The 25389-nt window shown below is 41.9% G+C and overlaps 1 protein-coding gene across 1 annotated transcript; it reads right to left on the bottom strand.

The window, feature by feature from the left end:
* Positions 1-258: 258 nt before the first annotated feature.
* Positions 259-21922, bottom strand: mad2l1 (MAD2 mitotic arrest deficient-like 1 (yeast)). The gene is made up of 5 exons (XM_080199204.1): positions 21830-21922; positions 17735-17881; positions 15762-15882; positions 4951-5054; positions 259-743 (listed from the first exon to the last, which is right to left on the bottom strand). Exons 1-5 carry the CDS (start codon positions 21903-21905, stop codon positions 571-573), a joined length of 621 nt encoding a protein of 206 aa, XP_080055330.1. The 5' UTR covers positions 21906-21922; the 3' UTR covers positions 259-570.
* Between the last annotated feature and the right edge of the window lie 3467 nt (positions 21923-25389).

Here is a 25389-nt window from a genome sequence, read left to right as displayed (position 1 = left end):
ATGATATTGCTAACTGATGCCAGTTAATCTTGTACAGATTACAGAAAGATGAATGATGGTTTGAGTCTTTACTCAAGAAAAATTGATCTTTTGCCTTTAGTAGTGAAATTTTTAATTGGTCTAAAAGTTGAAAAACTCATTTAAATTACACTTCTCTAACACATCCAAGTGCTACAGATGAAAAAGAATGAATATTTTATTCTTCAAAATAAAGAGATAAAGATCATCTCCTCACTGAGAAAAGACAGCATTTATTAAATCATTATCACAAGGATTTTATTCACGTTTAAAAAATCTACAATCTGTTAATTGGAATTAAAATTTTTATGCAAATACTAAAATCTCAGAAGTCTGCTGAAACGTTTTTGAATTATACACCAAGGAAAGCAAAGTTAGAACATTCATCAATCATAGGGAAAAATTGCAGCTTTACACAGGTAAAAAGTACAAGACAGACAAATAAAATCTAGACACTTTACTATGCTCGTCTCAAGTGCCCATAAATTGGCAGTGAAGTTTTTGTACAGGGAGTTTATGTACAGGACTAACAATTCTATACATTGTTGCCCATTAAAAAGAATCAATTTTTTTGTATGCAACCATACTATTCACTTTATGTATGGTCGTAGTGAAAGATCTCAGGCGAACCTCTTCAGAGTTGTTAATAAACTGTGGCCCTGATTCTTCCCACTTTTCTGGCACCTCCAGATCTTTGTCTGTGTATATTAGGAGATCAAAAGAACCTGAAAAAGAAAGAGAAATGAAAACAGATTGTCCATACGATTACAAAATAAATACAGGCAAGTAAAGTCACTTAGCCATCCAAAACATTCCTAAAGCCCCATTGCAGTCGAGCAAAGGGTAGGTAAAAAAAAATCTGGTTCATAGTTATACTCTATGAAACACTAATTTTTAGTTTTAGGAATACAACTTTCATGTTGGAGGTCAACATGTTACATGGGGAGACACTGCATTAGTAATCCAGAGACGTAGGGTACTCCTCTTGGGACTAGGGTTTGAATCCTACCATAGCAGGTGGAGGAATTTAAATTCAGTTTTTTCAAAAAAATTTGCAATTATGAGTTGAGCAACGACAACAAAAGTAATTGTCGATTATTCCTTAAGAGAAGGAAATCTGCCGTCGTTACTGGGTCTGGCCTGACTCTAGACCCACATAGCAACGTGGTTGATTCTCAATTTAGGGATGGGACATAAATGCTTGCCCAGCCAGTGATGCCCACAAAGATTAAAAGAAAAAAATGCAACAAAAGTGAACACCTGTTCAAAAACTATTAACTCTGATGAAAATGCAATTCAAATCAAGCTTTGGTTTATTACATTTAAAAAGGTAACCAATTCTTATCTTAAAAGGGCAGGGGTAGAATTGCAAAAGCAGTTTAGCAGAGCCAGAAGGGGTGTCCTTATTTCAACAGAAGTAGCTGGTAAAATTGTTCAAGCAAAATCTACACTGGGCCTCACAGGGCCTTGTGGCAGAAGGGGGTAGCAAGAGTTTGCTTTAGATGGCAGTTGGTAAATGTTGATAACCAGAACAAGGAGCTGCGGCATCCACAATTGAAGTATTATAGAAAAGGGTCATACAGCCAAAAGGCTAAAGGAAGGGTCCCTATGATATATTACATTGGAGAATAGCTGAAACGTTGGAGCATTGAAGAGAATTTCAGAGGGCTGTGGCCTTTTGGACTGGTCATTATAGAAATAAACGTTAAGATTGTTGCAATGTATAAGGAGGGATCCTTTGAGGGTGAAATAAAAAGTAGAACAGATTGCACAGCACAAGTAATTATAAACTGTTGGTCTTGGTATTGTTTCCTATATACAATAAAGTTTGTTTCTGTTTGAAAATTGAGGTGACGTAGTTCATCAGCCGATTGTTCAGATTTCTTCTAAATGTTAACTCTCCCTAATAGGTTATATTAGTAAAAATATAAAATTTTGAATAGAAACGAAATACAGAACAAAATTCTGAACCCCCAGTCTAAACTAGCAGAGCTCACAGAGAAATACTACATCAGAGAGAGTATACATAACATATCTTGAAGGACATGAGATAAAATTATTTGCAAAGTCTCCATTTGGCAGAGTATTGACCCCATCTTTGCTGTCCAGAAAAAAGACCAAACACGCACATTCACAGAGACATTGATGTAGTGGTATTGTCACTAGACTAGTAATCTTAATGCTCTAAGGACCCAGATACGAATCCCGCCATGTCAGATGTGAAATTTGAATTCATATAAAACAGAAGATAAAGGAGGCCACTTGGCCCTGCGAGTCAGCTCTGCTATTCATCACTATTATGGCTGACTGTCCAACTTAATAGCCTAATCCTACCATTTCCTCAAAACCTTTGATCCTATTTGCCCAAATGCTATACCTAGCTACCTCTTGAATACATTCATTGTTTTGACATCAACTACTTCCTGTGGTAATGAATTCCACAGTCTCACCAATCTTTGGGTGAAGAAATGTCTCCTCATCTCCGTCCTAAATGGTCTACCCTGAATCCTCAGTCTGTGGCCCCTGGTTCCAGACTTCCCCACCATCGGGAACATCCTCTCTGTACGTACCCAGTCTAGTCCTGTTAGGATTTTATAAGTCTTAAAGAGATCTCTCCTCATTCATCTGAACGCCAGCGAAAACAATCCTAACCTAGTCAGTCAATCTCTCCTCATACATCAGTCACACCATTACTGGAATCAGCCTAGTAAACCTTTGCTGCACTCCCAAGTGCAAGAACATCCTTCCTCAGAAAACAAGACCCAAAACTGCACACAATACTCTGGATGTGGCCTCACATACCATTTACCTTCTTTACCACCTACTGCACCTGCATGCTTACCTTCAGTAACTGATGCTTAAGGACACCTAGGTCCCGTTGTACACTCCCCCCTCAAAATTTACAGCCATTCAGGTAGTAATCTGCCTTCTTGTTTTTGCTTCCAAATGTTCACATTTATCCAATGTAAACTGCATCTGCCATTGATTTGCCAACTCAAATCTGTCCAGATCTCTGCATCCTCGTCTTGGTTCACCCTCCCATACAACTTGGTATCACTGCAAACTTTGAAATGTTACATTTTGTTCCCTCATCCAAATCATTAATATATTGTGAATAGCTGGGGTCCCAGCACCGGTCCCTGTGGCACCCCACAAGTTACGGCATGCCAATTTGAAAAAAAAGACTTATTAATTCGCATTCTGTTTCCTCTCTGCTAACCAGTTTTCCATCCATCTCAATACACTTCTCCCAATACCAAATACTTTAATCTTGCATAATCTTATGTGGGACTTTGTCACAAATGCTTTCTGAAAGTCCAAATATACCACATCAATTGGCTCCCTCTTGTCACTTCTACTAGTTAAATCTTCAAAGAATTTCAACAGATTTGTCAAACATGATCTTCCCTTCATAAATCCATGCTGACTCTGTCTGATCATTTTTAGAAATGCAATTTTTAGAACTGCTTTCTAAAAACTTGATATTGAATTCAAGAATTTTCCCCACTACCTAGGCTCATGGTCCATAATTCCTTGTTTTCTCTCTACCTCCCTTTTTGAATTTGAGTGAAATTATCTACCCTCCAATTTGCAGGGACTGTTCCAGAGTCTATAGAATCTTGGAAGATGACCACCAATACATCCACTATTTTTAGAGCCACTTCCTTAAATACCGTGTGATGTAGATTATCAGGCCCTGATGATTTATCTGCCTTCAATCCCATTAATTTTTCCAGTACCATTTCTCCATTGATATTGATCTCCCTCAGTTCTTTCCCCTCACTAAATCTTACATTCTCCAACATTTCTGGTATCCAATTTGTCCTTTTTTTGTGAAGACAGAACCAAAGTATGTATGCAGTTGCTCAGTCATTTCTTTGCCCACCTATTATACATTTCTCATTTGTGTCTGTAAAGGACCTACATTTGTCTTCACTAATCCCTTTCACTTCATTTATCTATAGAAGCTTAGTGTCAGTCTTTATCTTCCCTGAAAACTTACTTTCATACTGTATTTTTCCCCTTTTTAAAAATCAATTCCTTGGTCCTTCTTTGCTGAATTCTAATCTGCTCCCAATTCTCCAGAATTGGTCCCAATGCCTCAAATCAGAAACCTTCCCCCTGACACCATCTCTTCAGTCATGTATTCATCCAATATATCCTGTCATTTTTTTCTCTGACTAGCATGTGGCACAGGTAGTAATCCCAAGATCACTAACTTTGAGGTCCAATGTCTTAACTTTCTTCCTAGCTCCCTGTATTCTATTTTTAGGACCTCATTCCTTTTTTTTTAAAACTTATGTTGTTCGTACCGATCTGCACCATGTTGTTCACTGGCTGTTCACTCTCCCCCTCTAGAATATCCTGCACCCGTTCTGAAAATGTAAGGACTGAAGTGTTCAATAAAAATCTGGAATTAAAAGTCTAGATAATGAAATTTTAATTCCAGATAGACTTTCAAAGTCTAACAATGGCCATGAAACCATTGTCTATTGTCATAAAAGCCCATCTGGTTCACTGATGTCCTTTGGGGAAGGAAATCTGCTGTCCTTACCTGGTCTGGCCTACTTGTGAATCTAAGTTCACAGCAATGTATTTGACCTTTAATTGCCCTGAAATGGCCAAGCAAGCCACTCAGTCCAAGGGCAATAAAGAGATGAGTAATAAATGCCAATGAGATAGATATCCCTTATAGGGATTAAAAACTAAGCAATACTCTATTGAACAACAACATTCAACATTCACAGAGCACTGCTATCATTCAACACCTAGTAGCTAGTCAAATGGAATGGCAATTAATGGGATCTGGAAGCAGGTTCATTGCCGTGGTCTTTGTCCTTGGTGTGATATAGAGGTCAGAAAGGAAGAAAGTTAAAATTATTGGTAACATATCTTGTATAAAATATTAAACTATTAAAAATATTCACTTACATGCAGCATCTAGCAAAGGCAAGAAAGTCACCGTGGCAGTGATTTGTCTAATGACGGACCGGATTTCATCTTGAATCGCTTTCTCAGATTTATCTCTTGGCTGGCTGCAGTGAGACATTTGTATTAAAAGCAATGTACTGGCAAACAAAATCAATATTTCTGGCCTCTGTTAAAATTGAAAACAGAAGCTCTTAAATTTTTAAATGGGAATATTTGGATGAGGTTAGCTAAGACTGTTTCATCTTCAAGTGTTTCTCTTGAGCCAGCTGCGAGGATTTAAGCTCACATGACACTAAAAGAAGCATAATTATAATAAAATTACTCAAAATGTCAGTACTGACTTTCGGACAAAAAGTTTAACATTATAATGTACATAGATGTCCAAAAGTTTTAATTATTTCTCCTACTCAAAATCTTGTATTTTTCCTTAAAGTCTATTCCAACATTTGAGAGATTTCAGGTGCACTGTCTTAAAGAGGCAGACACCACATCCCTCCCCCTTTAACTTTCTTATGCAATCAAAATTGTTTTACTCAAACCACATTCTAAATAAACATTATGCACAAACACAAAGTAAACATTTATAAATCGATATAGCAATTGCTCTTTGGAGAGAGCTTGAGATTTGCACTTCTTCTAGAAAGCTTCAACTATGCACTGTTCCAAATATTGTCTTGCATGGGATTCTTCCATACAGGCTTGCTACTTTCTGAATTCTGACCATGAACTACAAACTTTCCTCAGCAGACAGTCTTAGTCTCCATTGATTCTTTTCTCTGTCAGACACCTTATTCTACAATGTGTGCAAGTAACATCATTGCAATTCAACAGTCTTATGTCCTGACAATTCTTGCACACTCTCAGTTTGCCACTTGTAAAGGAAATGGTCCTGGTACTCTATTTCTGGCACTTGGGTTGCATGATAAAGTTTCTTCTCCAGTGTTTCTGTTTGGCATGTTTTCCATTGACTATGTTATCACGTTGGTTCTTGTGTATTTCTACTAGTGTAACCATTTCAGCAATCTTGTTCTGGCATGTAATCTCAGTTTCCTTCTCTGCCTCACTTATAGGTTATTGCAAAAACCTTCAAGAAACTTATTGCAAGTAGAAGGATTGGACACAGCTGAGTCTTGCTTGCTTTCAGCTCTTCGCTTAGTTGCATTGGGTCATTTGCCGATGCGCTACTTAAAAGTCTTTTGGTATCTACTTCAGGCTATCCCTCTCTGGGGTTTTTCACTTGCATATTCATTTCTCTGACTCTTCAGTGCTCTTGGCCTTCTTAAAACTTAGTCACATATTTGCTCATTTTTCCTCCTCCTCACATCTTTCACAAGCCAGCACTTTTTTGCAAGGATTGATGCTGCTTACAATATTACCTCTATATTCGCTTTACACCATATTGTCTTCACAAAGTAGTAGCATTCTGTCCTCAGTTCAGTCTACAGAAACTTCTGATGACCTTCTTCAGACTTCTGACCCTCAAGCCTGGCTTCCACCCTACTCACAGGGCAGCTGAAGTCATAAGTGACATCACCTGATATAACGATGTACTATCCTCCATTCTTCCTCATTTCTAACCTATCCCTTATTTGGTAAGGTTGACCAAGTCATTGTCCAACATTGTTCCATTTCAACCTGGAGCAGCCAGATAGACAGCACATCTCCAGTAATGGCTCCCCTTTCTGTTCTCTGCTGTCAACACTGTTCTATAGTCCTGAAAGATCAATGAGGTGACCTCATTGAAGTTTATTTTAATAAACATCATGGAAAGGTAAAACTGAAAACTAAACTAAACTAAATAAAAAAATTCATTTTAAATCTTGTAAGAGTAAATTTAGGACCAAAATCAGTCAACTTTCCTTCGCACAAAGTTTAACCAATGCTCAGAATGGGTACAGTACTGATAGCAAAAGCTTGGATGTGTTTTAAGAAACAACTGAGAAGTGAGAAATGTGTAGCTAATGTGTAAGTGAGCCTTTATCCTTTAAGATTAACAGCCTGAATCAGAGGATGATTGAGCCCACACTTGCCATCTGCAGGTATAGCAAGTCTCTGTGACTTCAACAACTCTTTACATGTCCGTACATTATGCAATAATTTGGCAAGCACAATAGCAGGAAAAGCAGTACATAGAACTTGCCAATTAATAGTACAAAGAATGTAAAATTAAAACAGTCGGCAATGACTATTGAAACAATTATGTAGAAATGCAGAGAAATTACACATTAAGCATCAACTGTTCTTTTCTCTGTACAGGTCCTGCCAAGCCAGCTATGCTTCCAGGCTCCCTATTCATGTTCCAAATATTAATAGTTTAGACAATATTTTGAAGTTTGAATTTCAGGCTGTGGTGGGAAGCTCACCAAGGTCGCGTGCTGAATGCAAATCACTTATTGCTAATACCTTGGGAAGGTCTGAGATGCGAGCCAGTCACTACCTTTGCAAGGTGTTACCTGTTTCAGGTGAGGAAGTCACCAGGAATATGGTTCAGGCAGTAACAGACAGGTTAAGGATTGTAGATGCAGTTACAGCCTGGTATGAAAATGGCTTCTGGCTGGCTTGGTAAGCTCAATGTGTGGGGTGAGGCAAGAGATCTTGCAATCCAATTCAGATTACTCTCCCACCACACAACTGTAAGAGCAGCACAGTAGCTAGTACTGCTGCCTCACAGTCCCAGCCACCTGGGTTCAATTCCCACTTGGGTGATTTTGCATGGATTTTCTCCCACTGACCAAAGATGTGTGGGTTAGGTTGATTGGCCATGCTAAATTGTTGCGTGATATCAAGGAGATTAGCAGAGTAAATATGTGAGGTTACAGGAATAGAGCCTGGGTGAGATTGTTGGTGCAGGCTCAATGGGCTATTGGCCTCTTGCTGCACTGTAGGGATACTATGAACTCTTCATCACATGAACCTGAAACATTTTCTGTTTCTCTCGCCACTGATGCTGCCAGGCTTGCTGAGTATTACCAATATTTTCTGTTTTTATTGTCCTTAAAGAACATCTTCTGCTCTGCTTGGAGAAAGTGCCATTGAATGAATTCCAAAAACCTACACAGGTAGATCAGGCACTTACAATACAGAGCATTCCCTCAGTACTGCACTGAGCAGTCACCTAGATAACGTGCATAAGCGTTACAGGAGCCTTGATTCCATATTCCTCTGACTTGTCAGCACACAGTCAAGCTAATACTTAAGCTACATTGTCAAAGACCATTGATAGAATTCTTTTGAATTTCAGAACAAACACTTATTGCAAAGACATCAAAAGCTGACGAGTAACCTTTTTCCTCAAATTACAGAAGCATTAATCAATAGCTACAGGTTTATAACAGTGAATTGCAGCCCTATATAACAGTATGCATATCAGTTGAAGTGAAGACCACTAGGCTTCTGATCTCATCATATTGTGCAAAGGTGAACAAAAGAACTGAATTCCAAGAGCTGGGTTAAGACTGACTTCCCTTGACATCATGTCAGCATTTGATAAAATTTAGCATCACAGGAGCCATAGCAAAATTGAAGTCAGTTTAGGGGTGGGAGAAGCCAAACTGCGCAACATGGAAGATGGCTGCAGCTGTTGGAGGCCAATCATCTCATCCCAGGACATTGTTGCAAGATTGAAGTTTAAAAGTTTATTTGTTTGTCACAAGTGATCTTACATTCACACTGTAATGAAGTTATTGTGAAAAATGTGATTATTAACAAGTTCAAATTTGTGATTTAAATGCAGTCTGTTAGGCAGTGTTCTAGATCCAGACATTTGACTACTTCACATTAGACCTTCCCTCCACCTGAAGGTTAGAAGTGGGGAGGTCCACTGATGACTGCAGCGTTTGAAACCAATCACAATCCTGATAGTGAAAACAGTCATGCTTGCATGCAACTAAATCTGAACAACATTAAATCTGGATTTGAACTGACATTATAACGTAGAAGATAGGAGCAGGAGGAGGCCACTCAGCCATTTGAGCCTGCACCGCTATTCATCATGATTATGGCTGTTTGTCCAACTCAACAGCCTAATCCTGCTTTCTCTTCATAATCTTTGATCCCATTCGCCTCAAGTACTATATCTGCCCACCACTTGAATACATTCAATATTTTGGCATCAACTATTCCCTGTGGTAATTAATTCCACCACTCTAAGTGAAGAAATGTCTCATCTATCCCAGCACCGATCCATGTGATGCCTCACTAGTTACTGCCTGCCAATTTGAAAATTCTTACTCTGTTTCCTCTCTGCCAACCAGTTTTCTATCCGTCTCAATACACTTCCCCCAATCCCATACTCTTTAAATCTTGCATGATAATTTCTTGTGGAACTTTGTCAAATGCTGTCTGAAAGTCCAAACATACCATGTCGACTGACTCCCCTTGCCAACCCTACTAGTTACATCTTCAAAGAATTCCAACAGATTTGTCAAGCATGACTTCCCCTTCATAGATCCATGCTAAGCCTGTCTGATCCTGCCGCTGCTCAGTGCTCTGATATTGATAAAGTATTCAAGAATTTTCCACACTACCAATGTTAAGCTTACTAGTTTATAATTCCCTGTTTCTTTCTATCTCCCTTTTTGAATATTGGAGTGACATTCCCTACTCGCCAATCTGCAAGAACTGTTCCAGAGTCTATAGGATCCTGGAAGATGACCACCAATGCACCCACTATTTCTAGAATCACTTCCTTAAATACTCTTGAGATATAGATTATCAGACCCTGGCAATTTATCCACTTTCAATCCCATCAATTTTCCCAGCCCCATTGCTCTACTAATATTGATCTCCCTCAGTTCTTCCTTTTCATTAAATCTTGCATTCTCCAACATTTCTGGTCATAACCATCTCCCCATCTCATTCAAAATTATTACCATCAAAAATCCCACCGATGTTCTAGGTGTTACCATTAACCAGAACCTTAACTGGACCAGCCATATACATACAGTGGCTCCAACAGGTCAGAGGTCTTAAATTCTCTGCCAAATAACCCACTTCCTGACACCCCCAAAGACTGTTCACCACTTAGAAGGCACAAGTCAGGAATGTGATGGAACAGTCCAACTTACCCGGATAAGTGCAATTCCAACCCTCAAGGAGTTGTGATTGGCACCGAACACTGAAATCAGAGAGAAGTCCAGCAGCATGCTTGATTGGCACCCATTCACAGCACTGTGTACCATATGTAAAGGTGCACTGCAGCAGCTCATCCAGGATGTAAATTGCAACCTCTACCACTTCAGAAGAATGAGGACAGCAGAGGCGTGGAAATGCCATCACCTGTAAATGTTTCCAATCCTCTTCCCACAGGGAAAAAACCCACCAGCTTGACTTGGAACTTCACTGGATCAAATTCCTGGAACTCTCTTTCACTGTAGATCTACTTAAACCAGGTGGATTGCAGCATTTCAAGAATTTCTCAAGACACCAATCATAGAATCCCAACAATGCAGAAAGAGGCCATTCTGCCCATTGAATCTGCACTGACAACAATCCCACCCAGGCCCTATCCCCAACCCTAAGGGGCAATTTAGCACGACCGATCAACTTAACCCACACACCTTAGGACAGTGGAAGAAAACAGGCGCGTCTGGAGGAAACCCACATGGGCACTAATAATGGGCAATAAATGCTGGCCTTGCCAATGATGCTCATATCCCACAAATATATACTTTTAACTTGAAGATTCCACAGTTTAGTTAATTCTTATTTGGACTTGCCAACAAGTTTCCAGATTTGATACAAAATAATACAATCTGGCCAACAGTTGCTAACTTTTTCATTTACGTAAAAATGAGTGAAGCAAGAAATTATTTATTCCTCTATTAATAGTTCAGGCAGGAAATTCCATCCTAAAACTGTCAACCTTACCCTAAACAATTTAACTAGTTCAGATTTACAGGAGGAAAACTATTGCAGAGTTGTTTCTTCCTTTCCCCACATCTTTGGCAGTGTATTCCCACCAAAATAAATAAATCGGATACAAATTCCACACAAATATTCCAGAGTTCGTAACACTCAATTGAGAGAGATTTATAGTGGGTTTTATATTAAGTTTGCAATCAAGTACATCTATTTCTGTGGGATTGTTCATCCTTCATAATTAACTTTGTCATTAATCCAAATTTGCCTGTCAACATGCGCATAAATGGCTTGGATTGTGCCGTCAGGGCCAAGTAACCACATTCACCTCTAACCTCAAAGAAAGCTGTGCACAATGGTCAAGTAATGTGTGTGTCAGCAACCACCTCCTTTCCAATAGCAATTTAAATCTGGTGCCAAATCAAGGGAATGATTTGGCGTGTTGCAGCAGCAATGCCAGCAAGCAGGTAAGCAACCAAACAAATTGAAGTATTTACAAAGTACATCAAAAAGAGTTAAATTAAAACTGAAGGATTTTAGTGTTAAGGTTTCAGATAGCAAATTAAATATGACTATTAAAATAGAAGCAAAAATAAAGTGACAGACATAAAGAGGAAGGTTTGTTAAACATGAAATATGTTTAATCATTATAGAGAAATCTGATACAGCAGAAATATAAAATTAGCTTTTCATGGCCAGCAAGGGTCTTTAGCAGAAACCGTAATGTTAGCACGCCTTAAAAACCCCGCCACATCTCATTCAAGATGAATGATTTTCTAGGGTTTTTAAACAGCAAGACTAACAGCCCTAGAATGGAAGTTTTTGCTGATTCACAATTGCAAGGGAGATGGCAGCGTGTGGGAAGCTCTACAGTGCACATTATGGAAGTGCAGTCACTGACAGCAACGTTTGGCTTTCCACATCATCCCACATGTATCCAAATTCTTAAAGTTGCAGCTAGTTTTGATGGCGTAATGATCACAGATCACAGCAAGATCACACCCATATAAGAACATAAGAACATAAGAAATAGGAGCAGGAGTAGGCCATCCAGCCCTTCGAGCCTGCCCCGCCATTCAATAAGATCATGGCTGATCTGTCGCTGCTCAGTTCCACTTTCCCGCCCTCTCCCCATAACCCTTAATCCCCTCTCCTATCAAAAACCCATCAACCCGCGTCTTAAAAATATTTAGCGAGGCAGCCTCCACCACTTCAACGGGCAGAGAATTCCAGAGATTCACCACCCTTTGAGTGAAGAAGTTCCTCCTCAACTCCGTTCTAAACCGCCCCCCCTTTATCTTGAGGCTGTGCCCCCTAGTCCTACTGTCTTTTTTGAGCGGGAAGAGTCTTTCCACCTCTATCCTATCCATCCCATTCATCATCTTATACGTCTCAATGAGATCTCCTCTCATTCTTCTAAACTCTAACGAGTACAAGCCCAGTTTATTCAGCCTCTCCTCATAGCTCAACCCCCTCAACTCCGGTATCAGCCTAGTAAACCTCCTCTGCACTCCCTCCAAGGCCAAAATATCTTTGCGCAGGTGCGGCGCCCAAAAATGCACACAGTACTCCAGTTGCAGCCTCACCAATGCCCTATACAGCTGCAGCAGGACCTCCCTACTTTTACATTCAATCCCCTTCGCTATGAAGGCCAGCATCCCATTCGCCTTCCTGACCACCTGTTGCACCTGCAAGCTGGGTTTTTGCGACTCATGCACAAGGACCCCGAGGTCCCTCTGCACCGTCGCCTGCTGCAGTTTTTCGCCCCGTAAGTAATAGTCCTTCCTACCGTTCTTCCTACCAAAGTGGACCACCTCACACTTGCCAACATTAAATTCCATTTGCCATTTCCTGGCCCATTCGCCAGCCTATCTAGATCCTTCTGCAGACTCTCCACACCCTCCGCACAATTTGCCGTTCCCCCAATCTTGGTGTCATCAGCAAATTTCGACACTCTACACTCGGTTCCCTCCTCCAGATCATCTATATAAATGGTAAAAAGCTGAGGCACCAGCACCAACCCCTGGGGCACTCCACTAGTCACCATCCGCCAATCCGAATAGCACCCGTTGACCCCAACTCTCTGCCTCCTATTTGACAACCAATCCTCTATCCACGCTAACACCCTACCCCCAACTCCATGTCCCTCGACCTTCTGCAATAACCTCTTGTGAGGCACTTTGTCAAACGCCTTCTGAAAATCTAGAAAGACCACATCCACCGGCTCTCCTCTATCCACCGCCCTAGACACATCCTCATAGAACTCCAGTAAATTTGTCAGACACAACTTCCCTTTAGTGAAACCGTGCTGCGTCTGCTCTATCAAGCAATTCCCTTCAAGATGCCTCGCAATTTCCTCCTTAATGACAGATTCTAACATTTTACCTACCACAGACGTTAAACTAACCGGCCTATAATTCCCCGCCTTTTGCCTGGCACCCTTCTTAAACAACGGCGTAACATTAGCCGTTTTCCAATCATCCGGCACTTCCCCGGAATCCAGCGACGTTTGGAAAATAACCACCAAGGCATCCACTATCACCTCCGCCATTTCTTTCAGAACCCTCGGATGCATTCCATCCGGTCCTGGGGACTTGTCCACAATCAGTCCCTCCAGTCTGTCGAGCACCGCCTTTCTAGTAACAGTAATGTCATTAAGACCCTCCAGTCCTATCACCTTTCCATCGCTAACACCCGGCAAATTATTCACGTCCTCCTCCGTGAAGACAGAAACAAAAAAGTTATTCAAGACCTTAGCCATATCCCCATCCCCTACCACTAGGTCCCCTTTCTCATCCTCTAAAGGACCAACATTCACCCTAGCCAGCCTCTTCCTTTTTATATATTTATAAAAACTCTTGCTATCCTTTTTTATATTAAGCGCTAGCCCAGCTTCATAGTTTCTCCTACCCTTCCTTATCAACTTCTTTGTCAATCATTGTTGACATTTAAACCTCTCCCAATCCTCTTCTCGCCCACTACTCTTAGCTACTCTAAATTCCTCCGCTTTTATAGTTTAACACTTTCCTTCACCTCCTTCGTTATCCACGGCTTATTACCTCTCCTCCTACTATCCTTTTTGACCATCGGAATAAATTTCCGTTGAGCACCAAGAAAGATCTCCTTAAAGATCCTCCACTGCTCCTCAACAGACCCTCCCTCCAACGTGCTCTCCCAGTCCACATTTGCCAATTCTTCTCTCATCCTACCGTACTCCCCAGAACTATACTTAGCATGGATGAGAGAAGGTTGGAATGAAGATAAAAAATTAAAGAGTAATGCTAGCAAATTCCTTTGTATATTATATGCTGACAAGGCAGCATCTTTTTAACTGGTTATTAAAGTGCAATACAAATTTTAATCTAGAGGACAACTACCCAAAAAAAGGTAAGAGACAGTAAGCTATCAAATGGTAGCTACTGTGAAGCTTTCCCTTCAGATCTACTCTTAAAACCACAAATGTCCTTGGCAATCAGGCAACTAAGCAAAATTGTAAACACGAATTATGCTTTCCCCTCAACTGTAACCTTTTTGTATTTAATACTCTCAAGTGCGCATGTCCAAATAATACAAAAACATAATGTGGCAAGGAAAGCAGAGATAATTATACTCAAAGTTGTTTAGTTATGGCCTCTACATGAGTTTTCAACCTTACACTCACTATTCTTTCCATTTTTGTCCATGCAAGCAATTTGAGGACTTGCAGGATCACCCCATTAACCTAATTCTCACTGTAGCACATGGGTAAAAAGGTGGCTTAAAACAGAAAATACTCAACAATGGTGTCAGATAGTCTGAAGCCTGAAGATTACCTCTGGAGTGGAACTTGTCTATAAAGTTCTCCACTAAGTTCAGGTTGACACAGGAGTGTTGCTGTACTGTCAGGGGTATAGTCTTTCAAACAAAGCACTAAACCAGGATCCCATCTGGTAGATACCAAGACACTACACTATTTTTAAGAGCAGGCAAATTCTTCCCAATACCCTGGCTAATACTTATTCCTTAATAACATTCAAAAGATAATTTATCTCTGGTAATTTATCTCATTGATGTTTGTGGAAAGCTGTGTGCAAACTGGCTGCCCCACTTCCTATACTGAAACACTGATTACAGTTCAAAACTATGTTGTTAGCTGCAAACGTCTTCTGGATTTGAAAGGTATATAAATTCAAGCTTTCATTTTCTACCTAGTTAGCACCTGTGCAGCCAATACAGAAGAAATCAGAGTGGAACTGTCCGTCGCTCAGCAGGACTGCAGAGTTAAGTAAGCTGGATCAACCATCACAATAGATCTTTGCATTAATCACCCACCCTAGGGTATACTCTACTTGCACAACAGTCATACATGTAAAATATTTTAATTAGTTTACTATTGTTGAAAAGAGATATGTCGCTGAAGTTTTTTGTTTGCAATCATCATTTCAAATGCTGACAAAAATTTAAACTACAGGAGAAAAGGTTGACAAATCACTCCAATTAATGCCTTCATCACAATACCAATAGTGGTAGACAAATGAAAAAGACAGAACTTTCTTTGTAGGAGTAAAAGTATAATGTGATTAATTTAAGTGATAGTTTAATATTGATGGGGTAGCAACACACTATGCTTTATATGCTCTGTCTGAGGCCAGAACTCTATTCACCTGACAAAGAGTTTAACCTCGAAAGCTTGTGAGTTTACTATCAAATAAATCGGTTGGATTTAAAACCTGGTGTTGTCAGACTTCTTACTGCAAACACACATATCCAGTTAAAAGGTGTAGCAATTGTGAAAAATTCTGGATACATTCCTTTACTAAAAAGGGAAGTGATTAACTCAAGTTAGACTTGACATTTCTATAATTGAAGAAGGCTTGAGAGATAATAACCTTAACATGGTGCATGCATTTTTCACACTGCTTGGACTGGTACACAAGCTGTCGTGATGATCAATAGTTCTTAGCAAAGCTTACCTGTTTTCAGTCATGGTTTTGTCACACTCAATGTCAAACTGCCATCTTTCTAGCACCTCATTAGTTTCAATGCTGTTGATAACCACCACAAGCCTTTGAACAAAATGGTTACACAACCAATCTGAAAACACAAAGAACAAACACATTTAGGATAAGCACTGCTCTAGAAAGAAAGCCAATACATTTGCAGACACACAAAATACAATACAATACTAATTCCTAATCTGAGTGTATATAACAAGTTTTCTCAATGTTTGCTGTACTGCTAGAAAATGTTGAGAGTTTGACAAATTAATTTCTGAGTCCAGTAGCTGAATAATTGATGTCTGATTTTGAAACCTGTTTAGATATCCTTTTAGTATTTATCATTGATAGGAAGAGATAACATTCTAATCAGATTTTGAGAGTGTTACATTACAGTCTAATCAAGTTGTTTGGTCTTCATCAGCACAGCTTAAACTTGCTTTTTAAGCCTCGCCTTTTCCTCAAACATCTGCTACATCAGCAACACATCATAACAATGAAAAGCATAACAATAAAAAGCATAGAACTATAACACAAGTAAAAAGAGACCACAAGCACATTTGAGCCTACTCCACAATTCAGCATTTCATTCTCCAGCTTGGAATGCCACATATTATTGCATTTCCTTGAAACCAAAAACCTATCAATTCCAGGCTTGAATATACTCCATGACTGACCATCTCTGCACTAGAGAATTTCACAAGATTCATGATCCTAAGTGAAAAAAATTCTTTGAAATGGCCATTTCCTTGTCATGAAACCAGGTCCCCTAATTCCAAATTCTCCAGCCAGGGGAAGTAGCCTCAGTGGCAACTAAGTTTCAGTTTATTTAATCAGTGGCGGAGATAGGCTTACATTAACACTACAATCAAGTTACTGTGAAAATCTCCTAGTCTCCACACTCTGGTTCAGATACACCGAGGGAGAATTTAGTATGACCAATGCACCTAACTGCACTAACCACTACCACCATGCTGCCCTCTGTCAACTCCCTCAGAATCTTTTATGTTTCAACAAGATCACCCCTCAGTCTTTGAAACTCTAGAGGGTACAGGTCTCAATTAGGGTATAGGTATTCAATCTTTTTCAACTGCCAGAAATGGAATGGCAAAATAGCAGAGCACTTCCAAATATTCTGCAACCATTTGATGTCCTTTTGTTACTTATCCTTTTAGATCTCATGTATGCATCGTGGCAGCAACATGCAAAAAAAACAATATAATCCAACCAGATCAATTTCTTGTTTTTATGGGCACTCAAAAGTACGGACCAGCACTAGGAGCAGGTGAATGCACATCCCAGAATAAGCTATGGTAATAAACTTCCCCATTTAAATGCTGCATAGGAAGAGTGATTTAATAAGAAAACAAGCATTTTCTTACTGATAATATTGAGATGAGATTTTCATTGCAGAATTCAAATAACTTTAGCAGATGCCCAATTGAGAATTGAGGAAAAACAGGAGCATGGACTGGGGTTCGGGAAGGGAGGAGGAGGTGGGGCAGGGACACCTTTGGGAACTGCTTACTCATTTGCTTCTTCAGAAATAGTGTTATGCGATCTTTTATGCCCAACTGAGGTGACATACAGGGCCTTAGTTTGATGTCTCATCTAAAACACATCACCTCCAACATTGCAACCAATGTCAGCTTGGCTGAAATACTCAAGTCTCTGGAGTAAGGAGTGAACGCTTAACCTTATGACAACAGGGGAGTGCACTACCTTTGAGCTACCGCTGACGTGACAAAAGTTATTCAGTGAAGCCAGAACATGGACAACAGCACAGATTCCAGAATTACTTCACCAGACTTACAAAATTAAGGGGAAAGAGTTTTAAGTCATACAATTGGGACTACAGACTAGATTTGGCCAACTCTTTCAAAAACATTTCCCAAATAACAAATGCTCAAAATTTTGCAATACAAAATTGAAATCAACCAGAGCAATACCTTTTAGCTGGCCAACAACGTTCTTTAAATAGTTGTTAAGGACAGGATCAGTTGTAACAAGCATTGTAAGTCCATACTTCTGTTCTCGTGTGAACGATTCAGGTGGATAGATTCCCCTTTGGTACAAGATGCTGTTAATCCCATAACCTAAAATATGAAACATTGTCTTAACATAAACCAAATCATGTTATTTCAGATTAATAAATAGTGATACTGTATTGTAACAAAACCCTCAAAAATTACTGCAATTTATATGCAAAAACTGCATTTCCATGATAAGTGTCACAAAATTCCAGCACATAGACATTACAAATGTTTTTGAAATTATTTTTCACATAAACGATCATGAAATAGTGACATAAGATAGTGATCATTAAACACAAATGGGGATGATGATCATTGGCTATAATAGCTTAATTAAACAGAATGCAAACTGAGCGACAGTACTGAAGTAGAAGAACAGGTCGTGCAGGTCACCCCCAAGACTACTGGGCCGCAGGCATTTGAAGACGAACACAAGCAAACACAAATTCATAACAAAAAGCAGATAAAAATTCATATCTGAAATGAGAACTTCACTTAGAATCATAGCATCACTCAGTGCAGGAGACGACTATTCGGCCCATCGAGTATACACTGACAACAATCCCACCTCAACCCTACCCTGTAACCCCGCTAACTTACGCATCACAGGACACTAAAGGACAATTTAGCATGACCAATGCACCTAACCCGCACATCTCTGGACTGTGAGAGACAGCCAGAGCACCAGGAGGAAACCCACGCAGACACAGGGAGAATGTGCAAACCCCAGGCAGACAGTGACCCAAGCCAGGAATCGAACCCAGGTCTCTGGAGCTGTGAAGCAGCAGTGCTAACCACTGTGCTCTTTTAGAAAATTAAAAAAAAACATTGGTCTGAGAAATTAAGGCAAAGAGGATGAAAAGGTGATTTATATTGCAGTGGAATACTGCAATTGGGGCACACTTTAGCACAGTGGTTAGATTGCTGCTCTGGCTTGGGTTACTGTCTGTGTGGAGTTTGCACGTTCTCCTGTGTCTGCATAGGTTTCCCCCGGGTGCTCCAGTTTCCTCCCGCAGTCCAAAGATGTGCAACTTAGGTTGATTGGTCATACTGAATTGGCCGTTAGTATCCCAGGATGTGTCAGTTAGAGGGATTAGCAGGGTGAATGTGTGGGGTTGTGGGGATAGGGCTTGGGACGGAATTGTCAATACAGCCTCGATGGGCCGAATGGCCTCCTTCTGCATTGTATAATTCTACAAATCCAATACAGAATTCAACCATTTTACCCAGAGTGGTTAGAATGTGGAACTTGCTTCTTGGAGCAGAAGTGAATAGCATTGATGCATTTAACATGAAGCACAAAGAAACAGACTGAGAGAAAGCTCATGGGGAGAATGAAAACCAGCCATGAGCTGTTGGGCCTCACTCCCTGCCCAAGCCACCTTCTCATGCAATCACAGAAGGTTCAGATCCTAAACACCCCTTTCAGGTGAAGCAGTGCTTCACATGCACCTCCTTCAACCTTGTCTATTGCATTCACTGCTCCCAATGCGGTCTACTCTCCATTGGCAAGACCAAACGTAGACTGGGCGACCAATCTGCAGAACACCTTCAGTCCGTCCACAAGCAGGACCCAGACCTTCCTGTCGCTTGTCACTTTAACACACCACGCTGCTCTCCTGTCCACACATCCATTTTTGGCCTTTTGCAATGTTCTAGCAAGCCCCAATGCAAACTGGAGGTACAGCACCTCATCTTCCAGCTGGGCACTTTTACAGTCTTTTGGACTGAACATTGAGTTCAACAACTTCAGAGAATGAACTCTTTCCTCCACCTTCACCCCATTCCCATTTATTTTGTTTCATCTCATTCAAAGTATCCTTCTTTCTCACTTCTATTTTTCCACTTCGCCATTCCAGCTCTCCTCCTTTCCACAACAAATCACCCACCCACCCTTTCCTCAAGCAGGCCTTTAACAATCTGTACCTGTCTTGGTGACTAGTGGAGTGCCTCAGGGGTTGGTGCTGGGGCCTCAGCTATTTACCATTTATACAGATGATCTGGAGGAGGGAACCGAGTGTGTGGGTGTCGAAATTTGCTGATGACACCAAGATTGGTGGAACGGCAAATTGCACGGAGGGTGTGGAGAGTCTGCAGAAGGATCTAGATAGGCTGGGCGAATGGGCCAGGAACTGGCAAATGGAATTTAATGTTGGCAAGTGCAAGGTGGTCCACTTTGGTAGGAATAATGGTAGGAAGGATTATTACTTATGTGGAGAAAAACTGCAGCAGGCGACGGTGCAGAGGGACCTCAGGGTCCTTGTGCATGAGTTGCAAAAACCCAGCTTGCTGGTGCAGCAGGTGGTCAGGAAGGCGAATTGGATGCTGGCCTTCATAGCGAGGGGGATTGAATATAAAAGTAGGGAGGTCTTGCTGCGGCTATATAGGGCATTGGTGAGGCCGCAGCTGGAGTACTGTGTGCAGTTTTGGGCGCCGTACTTACGCAAGGATATTTTGGCCTTGGAGGGAGTGCAGAGGAGGTTTACTAGGCTGATGCCGGAGTTGAGGGGTTGAGCTATGAGGAGAGGCTGAATAAACTAGGCTTGTACTCGTTAGAGTTTAGAAGAATGAGGGGAGATCTCATTGAGACGTATAAGATGATGAATGGGATGGATAGGATCGAGGTGGAGGGACTCTTCCCGCTCAGAAAGGACAGTAGGACTAGGGGGCACAGCCTCAAGATAAAGGGGAGGCGGTTTAGAACGGAGTTGAGGAAGAACTTCTTCACTCAAAGGGTGGTGAATCTCTGGAATTCTCTGAACGTTGAAGTGGTGGAGGCTACCTCGCTAAGTATTTTTAAGACGCGGGTTGATGGGTTTTTGATAAAGAGAGGGGATTAAGGGTTATGGGGAGAGGGCGGAAATGTGGAACTGAGCCACGACAGATCAGCCATGATCTTATTGAATGGCAGGACAGGCTTGAAGGGCCAGATGGCCTACTCCTGCTCCTATTTCTTATGTTCTTCTGCCATTCTCACACTCTGATCACTTAATGGACACTATTAGCACCTTTTCAACCTTCTGTATTCTCATTTCTTGTGTCCAATTTCCTCCCCCACCACCCCACCTCCCCCAGCTGACTCTCTTTGCTCTCAGCTATGACAAAGTCATCTAGACTCGAAACGTTTTCTCCCCACAGATGCTGTCAAACCTGCTGAGATTTTCCAACATTTTCTGTTTTTGTTTCAGGTTCCAGCGTCCACAGTATTTTGCTTTTATCTTAGTGGCTCATAATCTAATAGTTAAATACAAATGCTCATAGCATAATCAATTAAATTTGGAAGTTGAAAAGGTGAAATCTTTTGAAAAGGAATTACAATGTATTCCCAAACCTGCAGAGAATGACTGTAAATTGGAAAATCTAAATGCATCAATGCCACAGCTTTAAATGCTGTAGGTTCCCCCAATATCAGCCAACTGCCCTTCTTCCATTCCAGGTTTGGAAACTTTGTTCTATCTGTGCGAGTGCAATCAAAGTTTATTAGTTTCCTTTTTCACAAATTCAGGGCGCGAGTCTGTAAACTGTTGGCAGTAAACAGACTTTCTTTGTTGCACATGCATCAGGTACGACCCGTGTTTGGAACTATCATGTAGGATACCTGGGCAGTGGATCCAGCAGGCAGCAGCATCAGACCAGTGCAGCCTGATCACTCTAAAGCTTTCATCAGCCTCCCTTCATCAGCAATCATCCCCTGCCTTCCACAGCTTTGCCAGAACATAAAAGTGATCCTCATTACCTTCCCCAACCAGAAAGTTGAGCATTACCCCCATTACCCTACTCCCCAGCCCCCCATGCCCCACTCTGAGGCCAGTAGTGAGGTACTGACCCTTTCCCCAGTGCGGGTGTGTCAGTGCCCCCACAATCTCTGCCCTTCCCCCCTGGTCTCCCAACATCCTATTGCATTGTAACACACAATCCCCACCCCAGCGATCATTTCCCCCCTCAGTCGTTGACCTCCCTACTGTCTCTCTACCCCACAGCGATTCTCCTCCCGTTGCCCCGGTAACTCACTGAAGAACTCAGACACGATGCTCGCGCTGCCTTTCAGAGTGATCCCCTCTCGCGCCGCCACTTTACCCGCCATCATGTTCAAATTTACACACTGCACTGCGGCTGCGCGAGATAAATGCGGCCGCGCGTGCGCAGTCTGAAGTTCGGCAACATAGCCGCGCGTGCGCAGTACACTCCCCCACTGTTTGAAGGGCGGCAACCCGGCCACGCCTGCGCAGTGCCCTCCCACACTGTTTGAAGTTCGGCAACCCGGCCGCGCTTGCGCAGTGCCCTCTCCGTTGTCTGAACGTCGGCAACCCAGGCGCGTGTGCGCAGTGCCATTCTCGCTGTCCGATGAGCGACTGACTGGTCGCGCGTGCGCAGTCCTCCCCGCCTGAAATGCGACAACATTGCTGCGCGTGCGCAGTTTCCCAGTCCTGTTGCGAGCGGTTGGGTAAATTGTTAAAGATGCGCAGTGGGCTGTTGGTGAAATGTGACTTCATTCCAAAACTTTAACCAACCGCGTCACATGGAGTCACCGACATAGCAACAATCTATCTGAAGCTTAATGACAACAATAAAAAAAATCAGATAGACTTATTCACAATGAGTCACGCAACATTTAACACATTAAGGATAAAATAATTCCAGTCCAATCAATCCTACAAATCTCTCCTCACTAACATCTGGGGGCTTGCTTCCAAATCAGGAAAACCTTTGCATGGGCAGCTATTTACCATTTATATAGATGATCTGGAGGAGGGAACCGAGTGTATGGTGTCGAAATTTGCTGATGACACCAAGATTGGTGGAAAGGCAAATTGTGTGGAGGGTGTGGAGAGTCTGCAGAAGGAACTAGATAGGCTGGGCGAATGGGCCAGGAACTGGCAAATGGAATTTAATGTTGGCAAGTGCGAGGTGGTCCACTTTGGTAGAAATAATGGTAGGAAGGGCTATTACTTACGTGGCGAAAAACTGCAGCAGGCGACGGTGTAGAGGGACCTCGGGATCCTTGTGCATGAGTCGCAAAAACCCAGCTTGCAGGTGCAGCAGGTGGTCAGGAAGGCGAATGGGATGCTGGCCTTCATAGCGAGAGGGATTGAATATAAAAGTAGGGAGGTCTTGCTGCAGCTGTATAGGGCATTGGTGAGGCCGCAGCTGGAGTACTGTGTGCAGTTTTGGTCGCTGCACTTACGCAAGGATATTTTGGCCTTGGAGGGAGTGCAGAGGAGGTTTGCTAGGCTGATGCCGGAGTTGAGGGGGTTGAGCTATGAGGAGAGGCTGAATAAATTAGGCTTGTACTTGCTGTATTTTTTTAACACTGATGTGCTGGGCTTCCCCATCATTCAGGAGGGGGATGTTTGTGGTGCCTCTTCCTCCAAAGAATTGTTTAATTCCACCAATATCAATGACTTGACGTGGCCAGACTGCAGAACTTTGATATAATTTGTTGGTTGAAGAATCGCTTAGCTCTGTCTATCACTTGCTGTTTACGCAGTTTGGCATGCAAGTAGTCCTGTGTTGTAGGTATGCCTAATGCTGCTCCTGCCATGCCCTCTTGCAACCCAGCCTCCCAGATTGCCTGGATCCACTACAGTTCACCTACTGCCGCAACAGGTCCACAGCAAACACCATCTCCCTGGCCCTGCATTCAACCCTGGGAACATCTAGATAACAAAGACACCAATGTCAGACTCCTAATTATCGACTACAGCTTAACCTTCGACACCATAATTCCTGCAAAACTCATCTCCAAATTCCATGGCCTAGGGCTCGGCTCCTCTGCCAGTTCTCCTGAACTCCCTAACCCGCAGACTGCAAGCAAAAAAGATAGGCAACAACATCTCCTCTATGATCATCCTCAACACCCTTGCCCCACAAGGCTGTGTTCTCAGCCCCTTGCTCTATTCCGTACACACCTATGACTCTGTGGCCAAATTCCCCTCCAACTTGATTTTCAAATTTGCTGATGACGCCACTGTAGTGGGTCAAATCTCAAACAATGATGAAACGAAGTACAGGAAAGAGGTAGAGAATCTGGTTAACTGGTGTGACAACAAAAATCTCTCCCTCAATGTCAACAAAATGAAGGAGATAGTTATCGACTTCAGGAAGTGCAGTGAAGATCATGCCCCTGTCAACATTAATGGGGATGAAGTAAAAATTGTCGAGAGCTTCAAGTTTTTAGGTGTCCAGATCACCAACCTGTCTGGGCCTCCCCATGCCAGTATTATAGTTAAGAAAGCCCACCAATGCCTCTACTTTCTCAGGAGACAAAGGAAAATTGGTATGTCTGCTACAACTCTCACCATTTTTTTTACAGATGCAGCATAGAAAGCATTCTTTTTGGTTGTATCACAGCTTGAAATGGCTCCTGCTCTGTCCAAGACAGCAAGAAACTACAAAGGGTCATGAATGAAGCCCAGTCCATCACTCAAACTTGCCTCTCACCCATTGACACTGTCTACGCTTCCTGCTGCCTTGGCAAAGCAGCCAGCATAATTAAGGACCCCACACACCCTGGACATACTCTCTTCCACCTTCTTCCGTTGGGAAAAAGATACAAAAGTCTGAGGACAAATTCAAGAACAGCTTCTTTCCTGCTACTGCCAGACTTTTGAATGGACTTACCTTGTATTAAGTTGACTTTTCTCTACATCCTAGCCATGATTGTAACATTACATTCTGCACTCTCTCCTTTCCTTCTCTATGAATATTAAGCTTTGTCTGTTAGCACGCAGGAAACAATACTTGTACATGTTACAATAATAAATCAATTCAACTCATTAAATTAGGGTTGATCCTGTGGCTTCAGGGAGAGTGGAGTCTATGTCAGGTCATGTGATGACAGATTGTAGTTGAGTCTAATTTTGCTGCTGATGACCCACAGAATCTTATGGTGGCACAGTTGATTTATGGGTTACAGGCCATTTGCAATAAATCCCCAATTGCAAATCAAATCAGTTTCTACAGGACTTAACAATTCAGCGAGAATTAACACTTTAAGTAGTTAATTCAAAAGATTTATTAACTGTTAATAAGTGGAAAGGTAACAAGTGAGAAAGATAAAAAGCAAGGTGTCAATTTATAGTGATTAGCAGTAATTAACATTAAGATGAGAAATCTTAACTTTAACAATTGAACAAACCTCCCTGAAGCCACAGGATCACTAGCTTCGAATTGAACAAACCTGAGGCCCAGTGTCTGACTTAGGGCCAGCTGAATTCTCCCCTCTGTCAGATTTCCCTGTGCTCAGGTCCTCAGATGTGCTTGCTTCCAACTGATGTGCATCAGTGTCTGTGATGCGCTCACCAGTAAGTGACACCGAAGCCTCAGCGCTAACATGACCAACCACCGTGATAGTCTCTGTGTTGGTGGGCTGTGTGGTTGATGCCTGTGCCGAATCACTGTCCTCAAAGGATTCTTCAGGGCCTTCTCCGAGGTGTCATCCAATGCATCCTGGGAGTTGGTTCAGGAGCTGCGGGGTCAGCGGGGGGGAGCATGGGCGGTGCGGTGGTATGTGACACCAGAAGGGCCTAATGCATCAGACTCCAGCACTGTAAGAAGGAACACACATTAGG

The sequence above is a fragment of the Carcharhinus amblyrhynchos genome, chromosome 1 (assembly GCF_965287045.1).
Source record: "Carcharhinus amblyrhynchos chromosome 1, sCarAmb.v2.hapA, whole genome shotgun sequence".
In the NCBI taxonomy this organism is placed as follows: Eukaryota; Metazoa; Chordata; class Chondrichthyes; order Carcharhiniformes; family Carcharhinidae; genus Carcharhinus; species Carcharhinus amblyrhynchos.
This window is presented reverse-complemented; position numbering and strand designations above follow the sequence as displayed.

What these genes read in the sequence shown, in the direction of transcription:
- mad2l1 (XM_080199204.1), bottom strand. Translation starts at nt 21,905, where the DNA reads ATGATGGCGGGTAAAGTGGCGGCGCGAGAGGGGATCACTCTGAAAGGC. An exon ending in AAAACCATGACTGAAAACAG is followed by an intron (nt 5,055 to 15,761) that starts GTAAGCTTTGCT and finishes GTCTCACTGCAG; the next exon opens with CCAGCCAAGAGATAAATCTG. An exon ending in GCCTTTGCTAGATGCTGCAT is followed by an intron (nt 744 to 4,950) that starts GTAAGTGAATAT and finishes TTTCTTTTTCAG; the next exon opens with GTTCTTTTGATCTCCTAATA.